This window comes from Capricornis sumatraensis, chromosome 2 (genome assembly GCF_032405125.1).
Source record: "Capricornis sumatraensis isolate serow.1 chromosome 2, serow.2, whole genome shotgun sequence".
Taxonomy (NCBI): domain Eukaryota; kingdom Metazoa; phylum Chordata; class Mammalia; order Artiodactyla; family Bovidae; genus Capricornis; species Capricornis sumatraensis.
Window position 1 is genome coordinate 80,104,891 of NC_091070.1, and position 24,564 is coordinate 80,129,454.

At 45.7% G+C, this 24,564-nt stretch overlaps 1 protein-coding gene across 1 annotated transcript; it reads right to left on the reverse strand.

Moving 5' to 3' along the window:
* Positions 1-1,020: 1,020 nt before the first annotated feature.
* RIPK3 (receptor interacting serine/threonine kinase 3) lies at positions 1,021-5,066 on the reverse strand. Its single transcript, XM_068964815.1, has 10 exons — positions 4,926-5,066; positions 4,582-4,722; positions 4,140-4,449; positions 3,479-3,624; positions 3,295-3,341; positions 2,921-3,088; positions 2,724-2,809; positions 2,156-2,497; positions 1,952-2,012; positions 1,021-1,316 (listed from the first exon to the last, which is right to left on the reverse strand). Exons 1-10 carry the CDS (start codon positions 4,943-4,945, stop codon positions 1,132-1,134), a joined length of 1,506 nt encoding a protein of 501 aa, XP_068820916.1. The 5' UTR covers positions 4,946-5,066; the 3' UTR covers positions 1,021-1,131.
* Positions 5,067-24,564: the final 19,498 nt, after the last annotated feature.

A 24,564-nucleotide genomic window follows, 5' to 3' on the forward strand; every position in this document is an offset into this window, starting at 1 on the left:
GCACTTCCCTCCAGGCGCCTCGGCCCCCTCCCACTTCCCCGATGGGACAGCCCGGCCCTTCCTGTGCCCTAGCCAGGCTCGGCACTCCCACCTCCTCCCCCACTCTGATTGTCTCGCCTGACACCACAGCCTCCCCACATCTGTTCCCCTCAAGGAAGGGGAATGCAGACCACAGGAGAGATGCAAGGGGTGGTGTGGGCTGCACCAAGTGTTAAATGTCAAAATGGGCCCCAAACCTTGGGTGTGGGGAGACTGAGGGAGGGCTGGAGCAAAAGCTGGCAGGGATGTGGGGAAGAGGAGCATGGTGGCGTATGGGGACCAGGGTCTAGGTCCAGATGAGAGGGGATCCTTCCCTGCCCCTCCAGCCTGGATGGCAGTGCTGTAGCCACGTCTGAGCGGTCTATACTCCAGTGGTGTCCAGCTCCATGGGAGGGGCACATCTGCGTGTAGCTTCATGGAGCCATTGCTGTCCACTCCCAAATACCAGCTGAGAATCAAAGGTTTCCAGTGTGTCCATGGAAGCAATGTGTGCGTGAATATACGTGGGGGAGGGAGGTGGTATATGGGGGCTGACCTACGAGAGAGACTAGGGGCATCATGCAGGGCAAAGATGTGCTGGGGTCTGAGAATTCCCAGGGAGAGCCCCCTCCCCAGGACTCCCCTGCCAAGTGTCTACAGCCCAGAAGAAAAGGTGGTGGCAGGACCAGCCTGTATCCTCAGGGTTTGGTTTAGGGTGGGGTCTTGCCTGCTCTACAGGAAGTGCTCTGCCCTGAGATTAGAGCTGCCCCAGGAGCCAAGATTCCTTCCAGCCCCCACCGCCAGCAGGGCCCTGACCTTGTGTGCCACAACACTGCCCAGCCACAGCCCTCAGCATCCCACTTCTGGCCACACAGAGAAGCCACAGTGGCTCCCATCCCCTCGATGTCAGCTCCCCCATCTCTCATCCATGTCTCTTCCCGCCTCTGGCTGAAGCTTTAGCCTCCTTCATGGTGCTTTGGTTAAAAGGCCACATTTATTGTCTCCTGGGGCCACAAAGACAGTTCAGGTGAAGGCCTGATGGCCCTCAGAGAAAGTCTAGGCTAGCAGCCTCAAGTCCAGGAGGCAGTTGAGAAGCTGCTTCAATTCTTGCTATTAGGCTTCAGGTTCTTTCGGTCGTTCTTTTGAACTTTTTCCTTGAGGGGTGCACTGAGGGACCCTATCCACGTCCCCAGGTGCCACGCCCTTTGTGGAGAAGGCTGTTCTTCCTTGCATAATTATGTGGTTGTTGTTTCCAATCTGTACTCCTTGGCAGTTAAAGATGGTAGGAAGCCATGGCCCTTTAAGAGAAAGAGTGAGGATGTTGGGAGGATTAAGTGGCTGGAGATTTATAGCAAGGAGGAGCATCAGGATGGAGGGGCAGCGACACCTCGTGTTCACCCTGGGGAAATGCAAGTGTGGAGTCTCGGCCTGCCTTCAGCCTTTCCCTTCCGGCTACACCTTCAGAATTTGGTTTGCAGAAACTAAAGAGGAGTGGCAACTAACATCTGAGACTTTGATGTTGTTCAATCACTCAGTCGTGTCTGACTCTTTGTGACCCCATGAACTGCATTATGCCAGGCTTCCCTGTCTTTCACTATCTCCGGGAGTCTGCTCAAACTCAAGTCCATTGAATCGATGATATCTGGGTCTTTTCTGATGGGAGACCCTCTGAACCGACACAGCAACAGTGGAATGGAATTTAGAGGTTCACAGCGCTGGTGTTGGGGCAAGTCCAAATGCTCAGGAGCCAAGTTGGCTTTGCTGTGTGACCTCAGTGGTTGTCAGTTTCTTCATTTACAAAATGAAAAGGCTGGGGTAGGTGGGCTCTAGCGCTTTCTCATTCCCCCTCCCCAAGTACCCTGGATCTGTATTTGATCTTGAGGAAGAAGCTAGTAGAATTGAGCAGGGAAAGGCAGGAGTGGGGAATGGGTACCTGGTACCAGATTTGGTGCCGGCCCTCTGGGAGGGCAGTTGGTGTCACGTCTCTCAGCCCCCTGCAAACAACACAGGGCTCTCAGGCTCCCTGTCCTGGGGCCTGATCCCTTATGGCAGACACCCTCAGCCCCAAGTGTCCCCAGGCAAGGGGACAGGATTCACAGGAGTCCTAGCGCATCCTGTAATACTGCCAATGTCTCACCTGACTCCCTGGGGGTCCAGGACCTGGGATCCAAGCAGAGGTGGGCCTGGGATTCTGGGTTCTGAAAGGTAAAGTCTCTGGAGTCTGAGGAGGTCGGGCTGTTGAATCTGAAGATGTCTCTGCTGTCCAGGCAGGCGGAACCTGCTCTCTCTGGACCCTGATGTTCTCAAGAAGGTTTGTACATTTTTCAGGAACAGAGCTGGGGCACCCCTCCAGATTCAGCTTCATCATTTCAGAGACCAGGGAATCATGGCTTCCTGTGGTTTCCTTAGGACTGTCTATTTCTGTCCTTTCCAGGCCTGGGCTGTTGCTGCCCCTGTACTCAGAAAGGAACTCCTTCACCTGTAGGGATGGGGAGCTGGCTGGGCATGGAGGTGGGAGAGCCGGAGTAAACCCAAGGGAGTTGGGTCCATATCTGTTGCCTGGGTACTCAGGGATGGGGTGAGGAGAGAGGGGACCATGGTCAAAGCTTAGAGAAGGGTGGTCAGTGGGGGGGGGTCACTGAGTGGCCAAGGGGGCCACGTTTGCCATCCTGCCCAGCTCCTGGGTGGGGGTGTTGAGCACTCACCATGTAGACTGCGGCATTCATCTTTCTACCAGGCGCATCTCCTTTATTTACCAGATCAAGGGCTTTCTGAGTGTTTATTCGGCATTCTAGAGAGAAGGCAGAGTGGGTGGCAGGTCAACAAAATTTCTTTTCCGGGGGAGAAGCTCCTGCTGACAAATTCAGGCCTGTCTCGGCTGCCAGCTGGATGTCCAGCACACCTTGGAAGGAAGGCCTCTTCTGGGGCTCATGGCTCCAGCACCTCTGCATCAGATCTGCCAGCTCTTCCAAGCCAGGAGTCTCAGGCCCAGACGGGGGCAGCTCAGTCAGCGGGGGCCGGATCCGCCTCTCACACACTGCTTCCCGCACCAACAACGTCTGGGGCACTACTAGGGTGGGGGTGGGGGTGTGAAGAGAAGGCATTCAGAGTATGAAGGCTACCCCATCACGGAAAGGGGTGGGGAGTGTAGGAGATGTGAGGAGGGAGTGGGGCAGTCTGAGCAGGTAAACAGGAGGAGGAGGGCTTGGGGATTGGGAGACTGGGGGCTTAGGGGAGGGGGGCACCTGAGGTGAAGGATCCCAGAGTCTGTCTTACTCTCAGCTTCTCTTCCGGCTAGCACTGCCCATGTTAGGATCCCAAAGCTGCAGTAGACACAAAGCTGAGGCCTGACTCAACTGCTGGCAAGATTCCTTTCCATACAGCATCCCTTTGAAGGACCCAGGCAGGTGTAGAAATTGGGGATATATGTTTGGATATATGTTTGGAGTGGGTGCCTTACCTGTAGACATCACTGGCCCTGGAGGCCTTCTGGTTTATATTAGCCAACAGTTCTGGGGCCAGGTAGGCTGGGGTGCACCCTGACTCCCAAGATCCTGCCCCTGACTGTGAGCCTCCCTGAAATGTGGACAGGCCAAAATCTGCCACCTGCAAAAGGGAGATAAGAACGAGGAGATAGGGGATGGAACAAAAGGGAGATAAGAAGGAGATAGGGAATGGGCAGGTCCAAGAAACTCCCAGAACCCTTTCCTTACTCCCCTCCCCCCAAAAGTGCAGGCCCAGTCTTGCAAAGACTGTATGGAGGGTTAGGGGAAGGGTAGAACCAGTGGGGCCCCTGGTTGGAGGCCTGGGTCCCCTCTCCATGGCACCAGGTTGAGGTCTGAGTCTCCTTGGCTAGATCAGCCACGGGTCTTTGGAGGCCTGTGGGGTGGGCCTGTGGAACTGACCACGTTGGTCAAGGCCTCCATCACCTGGTGTGGCAGGGGCCAGAGCTCTAGGCTGGGCCTTGACACTTGGGCAGCCCTGTGTCCAGAGGGAGATGCTGAGGGTATTCAGGAGACAGGGCTGCAGCAGATGCGGGTCCTATGTCCCGAGGATGGGGCTGGAGCAGCTCTGGGGCAGGACTTGGTCCAGAAGATGGGCTGGGTGAGGGATGGGCTGACCTTGGCGTGCAGCTCTGAGTCTAGTAGGACGTTGGAGGGCTTGAGGTCCCGGTGGAGAAGCACTGGGTTCTGGCTGTGCAGGTAGCACATCCCGAGCACCAGCTCCTGCAGCAGGCGGCAGAGGAGCGGCCAGGGCCGAGGGCAATGGGGCTGTAGCAGCTCCGCCAGGGAGCCGTTCTCCATGAATGGAGTCACCAGAGCCGGCCCAGACACGTACTCCCACTCCAGCTTCTCGGTGACCCCCAGCAGGAGCAGCACATGCTTGTTATGCAGACTGGACATGGCCTTCACCTCCCTGGATATGGCCCGCCTGCTCTCAGGAGAGAGGTGCCGTCAGCTCTGCGCCCGAGAGATCCTTCCCGCCGCCCAGGCCCCGCCCCGCACAGCGGCCCCTCCTCCCCGGCCCAGCCTCCTGGATCAGACCCCACCTCGGGTCACTCACGAGTTCACGATCTTGACCGCCACTTCTACGCCCCAACTCCTGTGATGTGCCCGGAAGACAGAGCCAAATCCGCCCTTGCCTATTAACTCCGGGTTCTCCAGTTCCTCGATGGGCACCAGCGGGGCTGAGGCTCCGCTGGGCCTGAGAGAGGGGGGCCACGTAACCAGCCGGCCGCGGGCCCAAGGCCTCCCTGCTCCCCTCCCAGGCCCACCCCTCTAACCGCCCCCCGCGCCCACCTCCGTGAGTCGGCTCAGCGCTGTCAGTTCGAGCCCCAGCCCCTCCCGTGAGACCCACTGTGCCCTGGTCTTGGCACGAGGCGCATCCATATCTCAGTCTCCACTCACCATAACGCAGAGCCAGACATCAGGCTGGAAGATGAGAGAAGCTTCTGGAAGTTGCGAGCCCCCACGGATTTAAGAGGGGTTGGGGGCTGGGAGAGGACTCAACCTCCAGGCTCCTTCACGGTTCCGCTTCCCGCTTCGCGGGGTTGTGCTCTCTGCCCGAACCACTTCCTTCTTTAATTGATGCCTCTACAGTCCCGCCCCGGGGGCGGGGAAGGGCACAGGGCAGGGTGCCGAACAGAAACTAGTGCTGCTGCTAAGGTGTCAGGTCAGGTCCGGTTGTCGCTGGGTATCCTCACCCTCCAGGAACCCACAACCACCTCCTACCGCTGGCCTGTCTCCCTTCTTCCACAGGATTCCCAGCTCCAGCGCCAAGCTTGGGATACGGCGGCGGGGTTCGGGGGAGCGGAGGGTTGGCGGGGGGCGGGGGGAGTGCGGGCGGTGGCGCTGAGTAGGATGTCATGGTCCTAGGACTCTGTTCTCCCACAGCTGCCCTAAGATCATAGCTAACACTTCTCTAAAGCTCACCACATGCCATTAGCTCATTTAATCCTCACATCAACCCAAGGGGATAGGTACTGCTTTCGTTACTTCTTTATAGGTGAGAAACCACTGAGCGTATAAGCACCCGGCCCAAGCTGACATGGAACTGACGTCAGAGCCTGGCTCTGAACCGTGAAGCTTTGCCGTTTTCACAAAGGCGTCAGCTGGTGGGGAAGGTGACTGGGGAAGGTGTGGCTTGTCCACTGGGCTCTATCCCTTCCGAATACAGACCTCTCCCAGGGTGCTGTGGTCAGCTAGGTGAATTGGCCCACCAGAGAGTTGCTGATACTGTGGGGTACAAGGCAGTGGAGACACCGCAGAGCCTCTCTGCCCTCTCTCCCCACGGCCACTCCTCCATTGCAAATTCTCTGGTTAATATTAATAAATCTTCCTGACAAACATGCTCTGGACAAGGGTCTTGGAGAACTCAGGAGCTTGGGGAGACTTCAGGATTCAGGGTTGACAAAAGGTGTTCATATTTTACCTGCCCAAGGCCTGACCATAGCTGAAGGTTATGGAATTAGATACGACCAGCCTTAGGCACTCAGTCCTTCATGGGGAGACTCAACCCTGTGGGTCATGGGGCAAGACTCCCTGGAAGGTACTCACCTTGTGGAACTTTCCATCCTGTCCAGTGGTCCATGGAGCAAAAGTGGCCAGCAGTTGGAGCAAAAGTGGCCAGCAGTTAACTGTGGTTTCTCCAGAAACTGGAACTCCAGGATACACATCTTGAATTCTGATGGAGTCAGTGCATGCTATTTTTGACCTATTTAGGGAATTCTTAAATTGTAGTCTCTTTAAAAGCTGGTACAAGGTAGGTATATCCAATAAATATTTGTTGAATTGGATTAATAAATGAACAACCCAAACTTTTTGAGGCTTCACTGAGATGCTAGTCATCCCAGGTGGTGTTCCATACTCAACCGAGAGAAGCTAGGAGGTTGGGTTTATTTCTGGTTTGGGGTCTCTTCACGTACCTGCGCAGTCGACAGAATTCATCTGAAGTCTTATGGTGATATGGTGGTATCTCACGGAATATAAAGGCAAGTCTGGAAGTTCCTCAAAAAAGTCTAGTCCAGGACCTAAGAACCATCAGAGAGGACAGTCATTCCTTTCATGATTCTTTCTGAGCTCATGGTCTCAACACCTGGCCTCCGTTTGAGGAGAGTAGTCAGAAAGGAGTTAGAGGTACATTTAAAAACCTTTTACAGCTAGATTTCTTTAGACTGACATACGAACCTGAGAACTGGAAGAAGTTACTGTAAAGTGTAAGATTGGGGATGGTGTCAGAACCTATAATAGTTTTTGACTCAAAATAAACCAACTTGGGCTTCCCTGATGGCTCAGTGGTAAAGAATCTGCCTGTCCATATAGAAGACACAGATTCGATTTTTTGTCCAGGAAGATCCCACAAGCTGTGGGGCAACCAAGCCCGTGTGCCACAACTACTGGGGCTGTGCTCTAGAGCCCCTGAGCTGCAGCTGCTGGAGCTTATGCACATTTGAGCCCATGCTCCACAATAAGAAATGCCACTGCAATGAGAAGCCCTCGCATCGCAACTAGAGTCTTCCCTGCTCGCCGCCACTAGAGTAAAAGCCCACACAGCTGCAAAGACCTAGCTCAGCCAAAAATAAATAAAAGTGCCCACTGAGTTTCCAGCAAATGTATGAAGAAAAAAAGTCCATACTCAGGTACATCATCAAGAAATTTCAAAAAAATATAAAAAACAAACCAAGCATCTTTAAGAGAAGGAGGGGTAGGAAGAGGAGCCTGGAGTGAGAGCCTGAGAAGACCTCTGCTTTCTTCTTCCAGCAGTGGGGAACTGGCAAGGCAGAGTTGATTCCTGGATTTTGAAGCTCTGGCCTTTTCTGAGGCCAGGGACACCTGACCCTGGTTGTCCCAGGCCTTTGGAGTCTATTTGGGTGTCTCTCACCCCTTCAGTTCTCTATAGCTGATTGTCTTCAGTGACCTTCAGCCCATCCTTTGTACCTGCTCTGATTCCCTATTTCTAGTTGCTGGGATGCAAGTGAGGGGCAGAGATTGTGGTCTCTCTTCTTGCATATTCTAGCCCTAATTCTCCTCTGTTGTTTGATTAAGAGATTTCAATTATAGAATAAATTGTATTAACTCAGGTGACAGTAAAAAAGATTATGGAGAATTTTTGTTTTCCTTAGTATTTGAATATTTTATATTAACATGTATCACTTGTATAAACAGATAAAGAAAGAAAAGGGTTATGATGTGTGCAAAGATTTAGCCAAAGTTTCAGGATATTCACTGAAATGTTGTTTAAAATAGTGAAAAAATAGAAACTTAAATACCCAATAATAGGAAAAAGATTGAATACATTACACAGTGGAAGACTATGCAGCCATTAAAATGGTGCTCTAGACCTGTATTTATTGTACAACAGGGGTTTATCATATATCAAAGGAAAAAAATCAGGTTATAAAACAATATATACCATATAATCACATTTGTTTTGGTTTGCTTCAAAAATCCTCTTCCAGTAGTGTGACAGAGCTCATAGAAGCCTCCCATGACAGAATACCTAAATGCTATATAAAGCACAACAAACATATTTTAAAAGTAACTTGGTGAGGTCCCGCGGAAATAAGGATAATCTCCCACATGCGTCCCCCTGAAGCAAACAAAATAATACAAAGCAAAAAGGAAATAGTAAGTAAACAGAGAGGTCAACTAAGTAGAAACTTAGAGCTTTGGGAAGTGGGCAGGGGTAAGACAGTTTGGGGCAGAACCAGAGAGTTAAGAGCTAAATGTGAGACAACTCTATTCCCCCCAAAGCTTGGATCCTCAAGGGGTTACATTCTTAACAGAAAGGAAGAAGTCCACCTGCTCGCAGAGGGAACCTACAAGCAAACCTATCCAGACTGCAGCACTAGAAGTTACCATTAATAAAATGTTAGCTTCCATGTGAGATCTGCTAACATAGGGATTTGCGGTTGGAATTTTAACTTTTCCTTTTTTTAAGTAAAGCATAAGCTTAAAACGTTAAATGGCCCCATGTTATTAATGCTCTTTGAAGTCCAACAGAAGCAAATGGAATTCTCCCTAGAGAAAAGCATCTTCAATTCAAACTTCTGGATTAAATTCAGCCAAATATAAACTCATGAAAAAATTACTGAATATATAAGGATTCAAGTCACCACAGATGAGTATCAGCAGGAATGATAATTAACAGGCTTAAATATTTAAGGGGTCCAGAATTTGGAACAATCAGATGAAGAATCTGAAGCTATTGGGAAGTGTTTAAAGAAACAGAAGATGGAATAGAGAACATAAACCAGGAATAAGAGATTATAATAATACCTGGAGAGATGTAGAAAAAAATAAATTATCAAGAAATACAAAATTTTATGTAACCATTAAAATTAAAACTGCCATACAGACGATATAGCCGAAGAAAGTCCACTAAAAGATGGATCTGAGAAAATTAATCAGAATGCAGCAACAGAGACAAGCTGATAAAAAAAAAATTGAGGCAAAAAAAGCGAGGTGATCTTTCAGTCATCAAATTGGCTTCTCCATGAGGAGAAGAGAAAGAAAAATGGGGCAAGGCAATATTAGAGGAGAAAATGACTGAAAATTTTCCAAAATTGATGAAAGACAGGAATTCAGAAATATAGGAAGCACGATTTATGCCAAGAAGGATAAATTTGAAGAAGTCCACATCTAGACACAATTCAGTAAAACTGCAGAACAGTTAAGAACAACAAACTAAAGGCTAGAGAGAAAACATAGATCATCTATGAAGAAACACAGCTAAACCAGTGGCACAGTTCTCGACGGCCACTGGGAACCAGAAGACGTTGGAATGACTCAAAGTGCTAAAATAAAGGGGGGGAAATCTATAAACATTGAATTGTATCCTCAGTAAAGTTATTTTTGAGACAAAGTATTTTTTTTTAAAGACACTTTCAAATAAGTGAAAACTGAGTTTAACACTGACAGAGTCTTCTAAAGAAATTTCTGAAGAGTCACCTAAAGAAATTTCCAGTGGATGTGCACCAGGAATATGAAGAAAACCTGCCCCAGATGGAACATGTAAAATGCAAAAAGGAATATCAGTTTCCTCATAAGTTCAACCACAAAATCATTTAGCATCATATCAGACTCATAGAAATGAGAAGGTGTGGTTCACTGATTTTATAAAGGATGTGCTGGTACTTTCCTGTCTGTCCAGTGATGAAAAACCGAGTTTCGATTTTAGGGGTCGTGGGTTCAATCCTTGGTTGGGAAACAAAGACCTCACATGCCACATGGCCAAGAAGAAAAGAAAAAAAGCAAAAAGGATCTGTTACCAGCAATTCCACTTCTGGAATTGAAATTCCACTCAAAGGAATTGAAAGTAGTGACTCAAACTGATATTTATACACCAGTGTATTTATTGATGAAATGCAAGCATTATTTACAATATTATTTGCAAATGCAGCATTATTTGTAATAACCAAAACGAGGGAACAACCCAAATGTTCATCAGTGAATGAATACAAAATGTGGTCTATGCCGTACAATGGAATACTATTCATCCTTAGGAAGGAATAAAATTCTGACACATGCTATAATGTGGATGAACCTGGAAGCTATTATGCTAAGTGAAATAAGCCAGTCACAAAAAAGACAAATATTGTATGATTATACTGCCATGACCTACCTAGAATAATCAGTTCATAGAGACAGAAAAGAGAATGGTGGTTGCCAGGGGCTAAGGGGAGAAGGTCATGAGGAGTTACTGTTCGAGTGGTACAGAGTTTCAGTTTAGGAAGATGAAAATTTCTGAAGGATAGTGGTGGTGGTTATACAACAACGTGAATGTACTTAATGCCACTGAACTGTACACTTAAAAGTGATTGAAGTGGTAGATTTTACGTTATCTATGTTTCACCACAAAAAGACCTGCTAAAAATGTGATTCCATATATTAGCTAGGGAGATATGAAGATTTCTATTAATATTTAGTTATTTGGTTTGAACATTAAGTTTTACTAGGAAGAAACTTAAACTTTTCAGTTCAGTTCAGTTGCTCAGTCGTGTCCGACTCTTTGCGACCCCATGAATCGCAGCACGCCAGGCCTCCCTGTCCATCACCAACTCCTGGAGTTCACTCAGACTCATGTCCATCGAGTCGGTGATGCCATCCAGCCATCTCATTCTCTGTTGTCCCCTTCTCCTCCTGCCCCCAATTCCTCCCAGCATCAGAGTCTTTTTTAATGAGTCCACTCTTTGCATGAGGTGGCCAAAGTACTGGAGTTTCAGCTTTAGCATCATTCCTTCCAAAAAAATCCCAGGGCTGATCTCCTTTAGAATGGACCGGTTGGATCTCCTTGCAGTCCAAGGGACTCTCAAGAGTCTTCTCCAACACCACAGTTCAAAAGCATCAATTCTTCGGCGCTCAGCCTTCTTCACAGTCCAACTCTCACATCCATACATGACCACAGGAAAAACCATAGCCTTGACTAGACAGACCTTTGTTGGCAAAGTAATATCTCTGCTTTTTAATATGCTATCTAGGTTGGTCATAATTTAGTTCCTTTTCACTTTCTGCCATAAGGTTGGTGTCATCTGCATATCTGAGGTTATTGATATTTCTCCCAGCAATCTTGATTTCAGCTTGTGCTTCTTCCAGCCCAGCATTTCTCATGATGTACTCTGCATAGAAGTTAAATAAGCAGGGTGACAATATACAGCCTTGACATACTCCTTTTCCTATTTGGAACCAGTCTGTTGTTCCATGTCCAGTTCTAACAGCTGCTTCCTGACCTGCATATAGGTTTCTCAAGAGGCAGGTCAGGTGGTCTGGTATTCCTATCTCTTTCAGAATTTTCCACAGTTTATTGTGATCTATACAGTCAAAGGCTTTGGCATAGCCAATAAAGCAGAAGTAGATGTTTTTCTGGAACTCTCTTGCTTTTTTGATGATCCAGAGGATGTTGGCAATTTGATCTTGGATTCCTCTGCCTTTTCTAAAATGAACTTGAACAGCTGAAAGTTCACGGTTCATGTATTGCTGAAGCCTGGCTTGGAGAATTTTGAGCATTACTTTACTAGCGTGTGAGATGAGTGCAATTGTGTGGTAGTTTGAGCATTCTTTGGCATTGCCTTTCTTTGGGATTGGAATGAAAACTGACCTTTTCCAGTCCTGTGGCCACTGCTGAGTTTTCCAAATTTGTTGGCATACTGAGTGCAGCACTTTCACAGCATCATCTTTCAGGATTTGAAATAGCTCAACTGGAATTCTATCACCTCCACTAGCTTTGTTCGTAGTGATGCTTTCTAAGGCCCACTTGACTTCACATTCCAGGATGTCTGGCTCTAGGTGAATGATCACACCATCGTGATTATCTGGGTCATGAAGATCTTTTTTGTACAGTTCTGTGTATTCTTGCCACCTCTTCTTAATATCTTCTGCTTCTGTTAGGTCCATACCATTTCTGTCCTTTATCGAGCCCATCTTTGCATGAAATGTTCCCTTGGTATCTCTAATATTCTTGAAGAGATCTCTAGTCTTTCCCATTCTGTTTTCTTCTATTTCTTTGCATTGATCACTGAGGAAGGCTTTCTTATCTCTCCTTGCTATTCTTTGGAACTCTGCATTCAGATGCTTATATCTTTTCTTTTCTCCTTTGCTTTTCGCTTTTCTTCTTTTCACAGCTATTTGTAAGGCCTCCTCAGACAACCATTTTGCTTTTTTGCATTTCTTTTCCCTGGTGATGGTCTTGATCCCTGGCTCCTGTACAATGTCACGAACCTCCGTCCATAGTTCATCAGGTACTCTGTCTATCAGATCTAGTCCCTTAAATCTATTTCTCACTTCCACTGTATAATCATAAGGGCTTTGATTTAGGTCACACCTGAATGGTCTAGCGGTTTTCCCTACTTTCTTCAATTCTGAATTTGGCAATAAGGAGTTCATGATCTGAGCCACAGTCAGCTCCCGGTCTTGTTTTTGCTGACTGTATAGAGCTTCTCCATCTTTGGCTGCAAAGAATATAATCAATCTGATTTTGGTGTTGACCATCTGGTGATGTCCATGTGTAGAGTCTTCTCTTGTGTTGTTTGAAGAGGGTGTTTGCTATGACCAGTCCGTTCTCTTGGAAAAACTCTATTAGCCTTTGCCCTGCTTCATTCTGTATTCCAAGGCCAAATTTGCCTGTTACTCCAGGTGTTTCTTGACTTCCTACTTTTGCATTCCAGTCCCCTATAATGAAAAGGACATCTTTTTGGGGTGTTAGTTCTAAAAGGTCTTGTAGGTCTTCATAGAACCGTTCAACTTCAGCTTCTTCAGCGTTACTGGTTGGGGCATAGGCTTGGATCACTGTGATATTGAATGGTTTGCCTTGGAAATGAACAGAGATCATTTTGTCATTTTTGAGACTGCATCCAAGTACTGCATTTTGGATTCTTTTGTTGACCATGATAGCTACTCCATTTCTTCTAAGGGATTCCTGCCTGCAGTAGTAGATATAATGGTCATCTGAGTTAATTCACACATTAAATTTTACTGGGAAGAAACATTAAACTTTAGATATATATAAATATCTAAATGTACAAATAGAAAAATGTTTAAAGTGATGGATGGTAGGTTTTCGGGTGCTTTTATTTTCTTATATTTTATATTTATATTTTTCTATGTATTTTTAAATTTTTTAAAATTTATTTGGCTGTCCCGGGTCTTAATTGGTGGCACACAGGATCTTCATTGAGTCATGTGGGCTCAGTAGTTGTGGCCTGTGGGCTTAGTTGCTCCAAGACATGTGGGATCTTAGTTCCCTGACCAGGTATTGAACCTTTATCCCTTGCATTGCAAGGCAGATTCTTAACCACTGGACTACCAGGAAAGTCCCATTTATGTGTATTTTCTAACTCTCCTAAAGTGAATTTGATGGACTGCAAGGAGATCAAACCAGTCAATCCTAATATTGAATCCTAATATTGAAATCAACCCTGAATATTCATTGGAAGGACTGATGCTGAGACTGAAGTTCCAATACTTTGGCCACCTGATGTGAAGAGCCCACTCATTAGAAAAGACCCTGATTGGGAAAGAATGAAGGCAGGAGGAGAAGGGGACGACAGAGGACGAGATAGTTGGATGATATCACTGACTCACTGGGCATGAATTTGAGCAATCCCTGGGGGCTGGTAAAGGACAGGGAAGCCTGATGTGCTGCAGTTCATGGGGTTGCAAACTGAGCGACTGAACAACAACACAGAAGTGAATTTATGAGAGTTATTTGGTAGGGCTCCATCTCAGCCTCCCCTTTCCCCCAGGACTGGAGGTGCAGCAGCTTCCCTCTCCCACCTATCACTACCCTGACCTGGAAATCCATTCTGCTGCTTCCTCTTGGCTTTTGCAGCTATCCATCTGCTGGCGTCACATTTATTACCAGACTGAAGTTGGCCCTTGGTGTTCCAGTGAGGAATAGGGTTTTGACAGACAAAACCTGGGAGAAGTGACTCCAGCAGAGAGGATGTCATGAGCAAAAGTGCGAACTTTACAGTGCGAACTTTGGGAAAGACAAGGGGTCCAGGCTGGTTAAGTTGGCTTTCCCCACCATAAGTCATTATCATTATCATTATCATCAACAGTGATAAAAAGCTAGTCCTTTTTTACACTTGGTGGTTTACAAAGTCCTTTCACAGAATGTCATCACAATTCTGAGCGGGCAGATCTATCGTCAAATTTTGTAGATGAAGAAATTTTTAATTTCTCTCTCTCTCTCTTTTTTTTTTTTTGGTCTGGATGTGAAGAACAACCGTAAAACAAGAACCTCTGTTACTGTGGCAGGGCAGGTCCTCCCCTCGCTGGAACACGGCTGCTTCTGCTTATCAGGGGAAATCTTATCTCTGCTCCCAGCTGCTGAAAAATACCCTCCCCAGAGGGGGAAAGGGTATAACTATGGGCAAATTAACTGTCATTTTGGGAAACTGGGCTGCATTCTACTTAGAAAAGTCACAAACCAACCCACCCCCATCCCCTACTCCAGGGAGCAGAGAAGAGTTATGGAGAAAACGTTCTGCTTGGAGAGGAATCTATGGTATTGTGATTTAATAAGAAATAGTTGCTCTTTGGCCCCATTCTTGGCACAGAGCTCCTAAAACACTTGGAATTTCCAGTGTTGAGAGAGGAATGTTGCTACATTGATGAAGTGACTTTTGGGAAGCCCTTAGGTACCAAAGGGATGCGGGCTGGTTGCCAGAGGGACCAACCTTGTGATTAGAGGGCTGGAACCTTTGGTACCTGATCCATCTTCAAACTCTGGATCAGAGAGAGGGGCTGAAGATTGAATCAATGGCAATGAGTTAATCAATCATGCCTATGTAATGCAGCCTCCACAAACCCCGAAAGGATGAATTTGGAGAGCTTCCGGGTTGGCGAACACATTGATTTTCTGGGAGAGTGGCACCTGGAGAGGGCATGGAGGCTCTGTGCCCTTTCCCCCGTACTTCACCACGTGCATCTCTTCCAGCGGTCTCTTCCTGAGTTAAATCCTTTTCTAATAAACCAGAGATCTAGCAAGCACAATCTTTCTTTGTGTTCTGCATTCTCTAGTAAATTAATTGATACCAAGGCAAGGTTTGATGGAAACTTCAATCTATTGCCTGTTGGCTAGAAACCCAGGTGATAACCTGGAATTGAGACTACTATCTGAAGTTGGGGGAGGGGCAGACTTGTAGGACAGAGCCCTTCTCTGCCTTGTGGGATCTGATGCTCTCTCCAGGTAGTGTCAGGGTTGAGTTGAATTGTAGGACACCCTGCTGGTGTTCCAGAATTGCTTGGTGCTGGGGGACACCTGCCCCTTCCTGACACACATTGGAATTGGGTCCAGAACCTTTAGGATCCCTACTGAGGTGGCCCCTGCTTCTCTCTGCCTTTGGATTCATTTTGGAGGGAAACCTTTTCAGTGCCCGGGGCATGCTCTTCTCCTTTAGTGTTCCAAGGAGGATAAAAGCCCCTTTTCACTTGTTTTCCTCAGCAAAGTGGAGAGACTGATGCTTTCACAAAGAACTGCTCTGTCTAGGGCCACCTGCCTCGGCAAATGGAATCTCTGCTCATCATTGGCTCTTCACAGAGCAGGTTTGGCAGAATCTAAGCTGCCTGTCTGCACCTTCAAGGCAAGGGAAATTGGAAGGGTAGCTTCTTTCTGTTCTACCTTAGCATGAAGAGACTAAAAAGATTTTGAACAACCATCAATGACAAGTGTCCATACATGCTGTTCTTTAGTTGCTAAGTCACGTGTGACTCTTTGTGACCCCATGGACTGCCACCTACTTGGCTCTTCTGTCCACGGCAAGAAGACTGGAGTGGGTGGCCATTTCCTTCTCCAGGGGACCTTCCCAACCCAGGGACTGAACCGGCATCTGCTTCACTGGCAGGTGGATTCTTTACCACCGAGGCACCAGGGGAGCCTGTCCATACACGGACAGCCGTAATTCGCCTTCTAGTATCAGTGAGGAGCCCTTCTCTCTTTGCTTTCTGTGTCTAGTTAATGTTGGTGATTTAATTTCTGTGCTCTCCTAGCCTCTCTCATCCCAGTAAGGCAGCTTTCCCAGCTGAATGTTCTGCTCTCTCTCACTCATAGGGAGTTAACTATAATCTAGTGGTCAAAGGTACAGGCTCTGAGGTTAGGCTACCTGGAACTTAATTCTGCCTCTGCAAGTTACTAGCTGTTTGATATTTAACAAGTTACTCAGTTTCTCTGCACTTCAATTAATTATACTACCGACTGGACTGGGTGACTGAGAGGATGAAAAGAAATAACACGGGAAAGAATACAGCCCATTTCCAGGTACATGTTGTGTGCTTAATAATGGACACTAATACAATCAGTATTATTGTGTTTCCAATCTGAGGAACATTGCTAATTCACTATTTGTAGAGCAGAGAAAAATGACTTCACTGCTGCTCAGTGAAATAGCTAGCTTTTCCTTCTGGTAAATTCCCAGCCCCACCCTTTCCTCCCAGGGCCCCTTTAATGACTCACCCCTCAGGTATTCTCACTCCTCTCTCCCAGACAAGTGTCCAGATGGAGCAGTTGAGGAAGTCAGTTGTGTCCCTGCCTGTGGTCTAGAGGAGGACTTGAATCCCGGTCGCCAGCTTCTCAACGGTCAAGTTGCCTAAGGTTGAGGAGGTCACATGGTTGACCCAAAGATGGGCTTTGGGCCCCAAGCAGCTGCTTTTGGTGCCCCCCGCCACACATTCTCAGGCCCCCTTTGATTTGAGCTGCACCCACGGTGGCTCTGCCCCCCGCTCCCCCTGCCCCAACCTGCCTCCATCCTGCCAGCGCCCCATCCAAAAGGCCTGTCTCAGTCTTTCGCCCTCAGTTGACAGCACTGTGGGGAGAGGGGAGGAGAGTTAATGCCTTGGGGGCAACCCTCGTGGTGGAGGACATGGGTCAGTGCCCCGGTCTCCTGTCTTTCAAAGGGTCAGTTCTATTTTTTCTTTTCTCTTTATGGATCCATTGACTGTAGCCCGCCAGGCTCCTCTGTCCATGGAAATTCCCAGGCAAGAATGCTGGAGTGGGTGGCCATTTCCTTCTCCAGGGGATCTTCCTGACCCAGGGATTGAACCCGGGTCTTGTGTGTCTCCTGCACTACAGGCAGAATCTTTTACCACGGAGCCACTGGGAAAGGCCCTTATGGTCTAAAAAATTAATAAATAATTTTTTTTTTTTTTTTTTTGCTGTGCTGGGTCTTTGCTGCTGCTCCGGCTTCTCTCTAGTTGCGGTCTGTGGGCTTCTCGATGTGGGGCTTCTCTTGTTGTGGAGCATGGGCTCCGGGTGCACAGGCTCAGCAGTGGCAGATGAGGGCGTGGTAGGTGAGGCTTCAGGCTCTCAAGCATGGGCCCAGTAGCTGTGGCTCAGGGCTTAGTTGCTCTGTGGCATGTGGGATCTTCCTGGATCAGGGATCGACCTGTGTCTCCTGCTTTGGCAGGCGGACCCTGCACCACTGAGTCACCAGGATAGCCTCAAAGGGTCACTTCTGAGCTCTGTCCTATTACTCTTCAGAGGGCCTCTGACAGGACTGAGCTCCACAACAGTAGCCAGCTCAACAGATGCCTTCTGGGGACACCGTCTCCTCCCCCGACTCACATTTTCTGCTGCATCCCTTCTGACCCTTGGGACCACCCTCCGGACGTCTCATGTTCTGGCCTCAGACGGTGTTTTCAGGGGAACACAATCCAAGCCCTCTGCCACGTTTCCTCCTCATTGTTTATCCTCTGGATGTCTTTGTGTCTAGGATCCCTCCCTGTCTGGAAGGAAAGAGGGCAAAAGTGGGAACAGAAATGAATTTAACTCCTACAGAAATGGGAAATCATGTATTTATGTACCTACAGCTTTCTCATCTGTTATCTCATTCAAATTTTAGCAACAAACCTGTGAGGCAGATTATGATTAGTCCCATTTTATGGAGGAAGAAAATGAGATGCTGTGAGAGTTTAAGTAACCAGTCTAAGGTCATACAAAAACTTTAAAAAACCAGGTCTATGCTCTTTCATCCATGGGGTCGAAAAGAATCAGACTCTGAGCAACTGAACTGAACTGATGCTCTTTTAGCTGCTTTCTTTTATGGGTGAGGTCCTCTGAAAGCGTATTCTGGAAGCAGGACTTTGAATCAATCAAGTAAAAGTTTATCAGTTTTTCTTTTTTTTTTTACTTCATCCTGTGGCATGTGGGATCTTAGTTTTCTGACCAAGGATTGAACTCCTGCACTGGAAGCTCAGAGTCTTAACCACTGGACCATCAGGGAAGTTCCTATCAACTTTTTAAGTTAAATATTTTAACAGCATTCTTTAAGTAGAGTTGACATTCAGTACATTGCCCATATTTAAGGTGCACAATGTAATGAGTTTTGACATACTTATGTGCCAGTGAAACCATCAGCACAATTAAGACAGTGAACGTATATATCACATCTGAGACTTCCCTGTACCCCCTTTTAATCTTTCCCTCTGCCTTTCTATGCTATTTTCCCTTTCTTGGCAACCACTAATCTGCTTTCTGTCACTTTAGATTGGTTCGCCTTTTTTATTCTATTTTAATATAAATGGAATCACATAGTATGTGTTCTTTTTTTATCTGATCTCTTTCACTTAATGTGACTATTTTGAGATTCACCTATGTTGCTGTGTGTATAAACAGGTTAGGGCTTCCCAGGTGGCACTAGTGGTAAAGAACTCACCTGCCAATGCAGGAGACATAAGAGACACCGGTTTGATCCCTACATTGGGAAGATCCCCTAGAGGTGGGCATGGAAACCCACTCCAGTTTCCTTGCTTGGAGAATCCCATGGATTGAGGAGCATGGTAGGCTACAGTCCAAAGGGTCACAAAGGACTGGGCATGACTGAAGTGACAGCATGCATGCATAGTTTATTCCCGCTTATTGCTGAGTAGTATTCTGTTGTACCACAATTTCTTCATCAGTTTATCTGTTCACAGACAATAATTTTCGGCTCTTACAAATGCACATGTCATGTACAAGTCTTCGTATAGGCCTATGTTTCCAGTTCTCTCAGGTGAATATCTAGGAGTGGAATGTTCAGTCACATGATAGGGATATTTAACTTTTGAAGAAACTTCTAAACATCTTGTCAGTGTGGTTGTACCATTTTACACTCCTACCACTGATGAGTGAGCCTGCGCTCACAGGGGATTGTCCACTGCAGAGAGCCCCAAACAGACCTACACCAAGATTTATTATAATAAAAGTTGCAAAAATTAAAAGTAAAGAGAAGATCCTAAAGGGAGCAAGAAAAAGAAAAAGGTTTAATAACAAGGTAATCCTCATAAGACTATCAGCTGATTTCTCTACAGAAACACTGCAGGGCAGAAGGGAGTGGCAAAATATATTCAAAAGTCTTAAAAGGGAAAAATCTACATCCTAGAATACTCTACCCAGTAAGATTATCATTTATAATAGGAGAAATAAGTAATTTCTCAGATGAGCAAAAACTAAACGAATACAGCAATACTAAACTTATCCTAAAAGAAATATCGAAAGGTCTTTTCTATACAGAAAAGAAGCAAGAAGATATAGGAAGAAATAAATCATAATTGGAAAGTAAATCACTTAAATTAGCCAGTATAGAGATCAAAGGGAAAAAAATACCTATTTGTGAAAGTGATGATAAAAAAAAAGGAACAGCAAAAGGTTAAACGGGAAAATGTGAAAAAAAAAAAAAAGGACATCAAAACCATAAAATGTGGGGAAAGAGAGTAAGAACATGCAGATTCTTCTTTTCTCTTTCAGAATGTGTTTGAGCCTCAAACAAGCAAAAACTAAAAGAATACAGCAATACTAAAGGCCGCATCAGCCTAAAGCAAACAGATATAGGAAGGGGTTAACATACTTGAAAAACAGGGCAGCCACAAATAAAAAACACAATAGATTCACAAATGCCGAAAAGAAGAGAAAACAAGCATGAAATAAAAGGAAATTCAGTTCAGTTCAGTTCAGTCGCTCAGTCGTGTCCGACTCTTTGTGACCCCATGAATCGCAGCACGCCAGGCCTCCCTGTCCATCACCAAATCCCGGAGTTCACTCAGACTCACGTCCATCAAGTTGGGGTTGCCATCCAGCCATCTCATCCTCTGTCGTCACCTTCTCCTCCTGCCCCCAATCCCTCCTAGCATCAGAGGCTTTTCCAATGAGTCAACTCTTCTCATGAGGTGGCCAAAGTACTGGAGCTTCAGCTTTAGCATCATTCCTTCCAAAGAAATCCCAGGGCTGATCTCCTTCAGAATGGACTGGTTGGATCTCCTTGCAGTCCAAGGGACTCTCAAGAGTCTTCTCCAACACCACAGTTCAAAAGCACCAATTCTTCGGCGCTCAGCCTTCTTCACAGCCCAACTCTCACATCCATACATGACCACAGGAAAAACCATAGCCTTGACTAGACGGACCTTAGTCGGCTAAGTAATGTCTCTGCTTTTGAATATGCTATCTAGGTTGGTCATAACTTTTCTTCCAAGGAGTAAGCATCTTTTAATTTCATGGCTGCAATCACCATCTGCAGTGATTTTGGAGCACCCAAAAATAAAGTCTGACACTGTTTCCACTGTTTCCCCATCTATTTCCCATGAAGTGATGGGACCAGATGCCATGATCTTCGTTTTCTGAATGTTGAGCTTTAAGCCAACTTTTTCACTCTCCTCTTTCACTTTCATCAAGAGGCTTTTTAGTTCCTCTTCACTTTCTGCCATAACGGTGGTGTCATCTGCATATCTGAGGTGATTGATATTTCTCCCAGCAATCTTGATTCCAGCTTGTGTTTCTTCCAGTCCAGCGTTTCTCATGATGTACTCTGCATAGAAGTTAAATAAGCAGGGTGACAATATACAGCCTTGACGTACTCCTTTTCCCATTTGGAACCAGTCTGTTGTTCCATGTCCAGTTCTAACTGTTGCTTCCTGACCTGCATACAGATTTCTCAAGTGGCAAGTCAGGTGGTCTGGTATTCCCATCTCTCTCAGAAGTTTCCACAGTTTATTGTGATCCACAAAGCCAAAGGCTTTGGCATAGTCAATAAAGCAGAAAAAGGCAATTATCAAACTACCAAAAGAAAAAGAAAGAACCAAAAGAAGAAACAAAGAATCAACTGGAAAACAAAGTTGAAAATGGCAATAAATACATATGTATCAACAATTTTCTTAAATTCAATGGACCGAATGCTCCAATCAAAAGACATGGAGTGGCAGACTGGATTAAAATTAAAAAAACACTTACCTACCATATGCTGCCTACAGGAGGCACACCTTTGGGCAAAGGACACACATAGGATGAAGTGAGGGAATGGGAAAAGATACTTCATGCAAATGAAAATGACAGGAAAGTGGTAGTTATAATGCTCACAGGAGACAAAATAGACTTTAAAGCAAAAGCTATAAAGAAAGATAAAGAAGGACAATATATAACGATAAAAGGACCAATCAAGAAGAAGATTTTATTAATATACTCATCAATATAGAAGCACCCAAGTACATACACAAACACTGACAGACATAAAGGGAGAAATTGACAGGAATACAGTAGTAGAAGATTTTAACATCAAAGGACAAATTTTCTAAACAGAAAATCAATCAGGCAACAGAGATCCTCAATGATACAATAGAACAGTTAGACTTAATTGATGTTTTCAGGACATTACACCCCCATGCCCACCCCCCCAAATCACGCTCTTCTCAAGTCCACATGGAACATTCTCTAGGACTGACCACATACTAGGGCACAAAACTAACTTCAATAAATTTAAGAGTATAGAAACTATTTCAAGCATATTCTCTGACCATGGTGGACTAAAACTAGAAATCAACTACAAGAAGAGAAAGGACAAAAAAGCCCAATTACCTGAAGACTAAACAACATGCTACTAAAAAACCAAAGGGTTAACAAGGAAATTAAAAAATACCTTGAGACAAATGACAATCAAAATGCATATAAAATATATGAGATGCAGCAAAAGCAGTTCTTAGAGGGAAATTGGTAGTGATACAGGCCTTCCTTAAAAAAACAAAAACAAAAACAAGAAAAATCTCAAGTAAACAACCTAACCTACCACCTAAAAGAATTACAAAAAGAAGAAAAAACAAGACCTAAAGTCAGTAGAAGGAAGGAAATAATAAAAATCAGGGAGGAAATAAATAAAAGATTAAAAAAACAATAGGAAAAAAATCAATAAAGTCAAGAGCTGGTTCTTTGAAAGGGTAAACAAAACTGACAAACCTCTGGCCAGACTCAACAAGGAGAAAGGAGAGAGAACCAAAATAAATAAGATAAGAAGTGAAAAAGGAGATATTACAACTGGTACTACAGAAATTGAAACAAACAAACAATAAAAGAACAATTATATGCCAACAAACTTGACAACCTAGAAGAAATGGACAACTTTCTAGAAACATACACCTCAACCAAAACTGAATCAAGGAGAAACAGATAATTTGAACAGACCAATCACTAGAAGAGAAGTAGAATCTGGAACTTAAAAACTCCCTACAGGGACTTCCCTGAGGGTCCAGTGGTTGAGTCCATGCTTCCAATATAGGGGCTGTGAGTTTGATCACTGGTGGGGGTACTAAGATCCTATATCCCATCAGTTCAGTTCAGTTCAGTCGCCCAGTCGTGTCTGACTCTTTGTGGCCCCATGAATCGCAGCACACCAGGCCTCCCTGTCCATCACCAAATCCCTGAGTTCACTCAGACTCACGTCCATCAAGTTGGGGATGCCATCCAGCCATCTCATCCTCTGTCATCCCCTTCTCCTCCTGCCCCCAATCCCTCCCAGCATCAGAGGCTTTTCCAATGAGTCAACTCTTCACATGAGGTGGCCAAGGTACTAGTGGCCAAAGTTTTAGCATCATTCCTTCCAAAGAAATCCCAGGGCTGATCTCCTTCAGGATGGACTGGTTGGATCTCCTTGCAGTCCAAGGGACTCTCAAGAGTCTTCTCCAACACCACAGTTCAAAAGCACCAGTTCTTCGGCGCTCAGCCTTCTTCACAGCCCAACTCTCACATCCATACATGACCACAGGAAAAACCATAGCCTTGACTAGATGGACCTTAGTTGGCTAAGTAATGTCTCTGCTTTTGAATATGCTGTCTAGGTTGGTCATAACTTTTCTTCCAAGGAGTAAGCGTCTTTTAATTTCATGGCTGCAGTCACCATCTGCAGTGATTTTGGAGCCCAAAAAATAAAGTCTGACACTGTTTCCACTGTTTCCCCATCTATTTCCCATATGCCATCTGGCACAGCCAAAAAACAAAACAAAACAAAAACTCCCTACAAACAAAAGTCCAGGACCAGATGAATTCACAGGTGAATTCTATCAAACATACAAAGAAGACCTTATACTGATTCTTCTCAAACTCTCCCAAAAGAAGCCACTCTCACACTGATACCAAAATCAAAGATACTATCAAAACAGAAAATTGCAGACCTATATCTTTGACAAATATAGATGCAAAAATTCTTAACAAAATATTACCAGACTCCAACAATACATAAAAAAGATCATATACTACGACCAAGTGAGATTCAACTCAAGTTCAGAAGTGAAGAAAGCGAAAGTGAAAGTCGCTCAGTCGTGTCCAACTCTGTGACCCCCATGGAATATAGTCCATGGAATTCTCCAGGCCAGAATACTGGAGTGGATAGCCATTCCCTTCTCCAGGGGATCTTCCCAACCCAGGGATCAAACCCAGGTCTCCCACACTGCAGGCAGATTCTTTACCAGCTGAGCCACCCGGGAAGCCCCAAGTTCATTAGGATTCTCCTTTTCTCTTAGTTCTGCTATCTCTCCTGTCAAAATGTTCCTCTTTTGCTTAAGTTATAGAGAACCAGGCTCTGTTGCTTCCAACCAACCATCTTTTATGGATAGAATTGTTTTGTTACGTCGCCTGAATTATTGGTTATTATTAAATTTTTTATTAGTTTATAACTTTCACCTTTATATTTTATCTTACAATTACATAATATGTAGCTGGAAGGAACCACTAAGTATCAGGGTGGTTTGTTACACAGCGTTTGCTCAGGCTTGAGGTTCAGGATCTAGGTGATGAGATCTGGGCCCTTGTATGCCTGAGCTTGGTGCTGTAATGGGATGAGACTTTAAGGTCTTATGGGGAGAGGATGAATGCGAGAGGAATGTGGATTGTTATGACCAGATGGAGACAGATTTAATTTTCTAAAGAAGACCATATGTATGTGTTTACTGCATTCTACATGCTCTTCTTCCAATATAACTGATACTTCTTCTACCCAGCGGCGGGGGGTTTATGTTCTCATCCCTTGATTCTGGCCAGGGGCTTGTGACTTTCAGGACTAGGACGTGGGCTTCCCTAGTGTCTCAGTGGTAAAGAATCTGCTTGCCAGAGCAGGAGACATGGGTTCAATCCTAATCCCTGATCTGGGAAGATCCCACATGCCACAAAGCAACTAAGCCCATGTGCCTCAACTGTGAAGCCTGTGCTCTAGAGTCTGGGAGCCTGAACTGCTGAGCCCACATGTCGAAGCTACTGAAGCTAGAGCACCTAGGAACCCTTGCTCTGCGATAAGAGAAGCCACTGCAATGAGAAACCCGT

Coding starts and splice junctions, on each gene's coding strand:
- RIPK3 (XM_068964815.1), bottom strand. CDS start 4,945: ATGTCTGGCTCTGCGTTATG. Junction 4,723..4,925: donor ATGTCTGGCTCTGCGTTATG/GTGAGTGGAGAC, acceptor CCCCTCTCTCAG/GCCCAGCGGAGCCTCAGCCC. Junction 3,625..4,139: donor ACTCAGAGCTGCACGCCAAG/GTCAGCCCATCC, acceptor TCCCTTTTGCAG/GTGGCAGATTTTGGCCTGTC.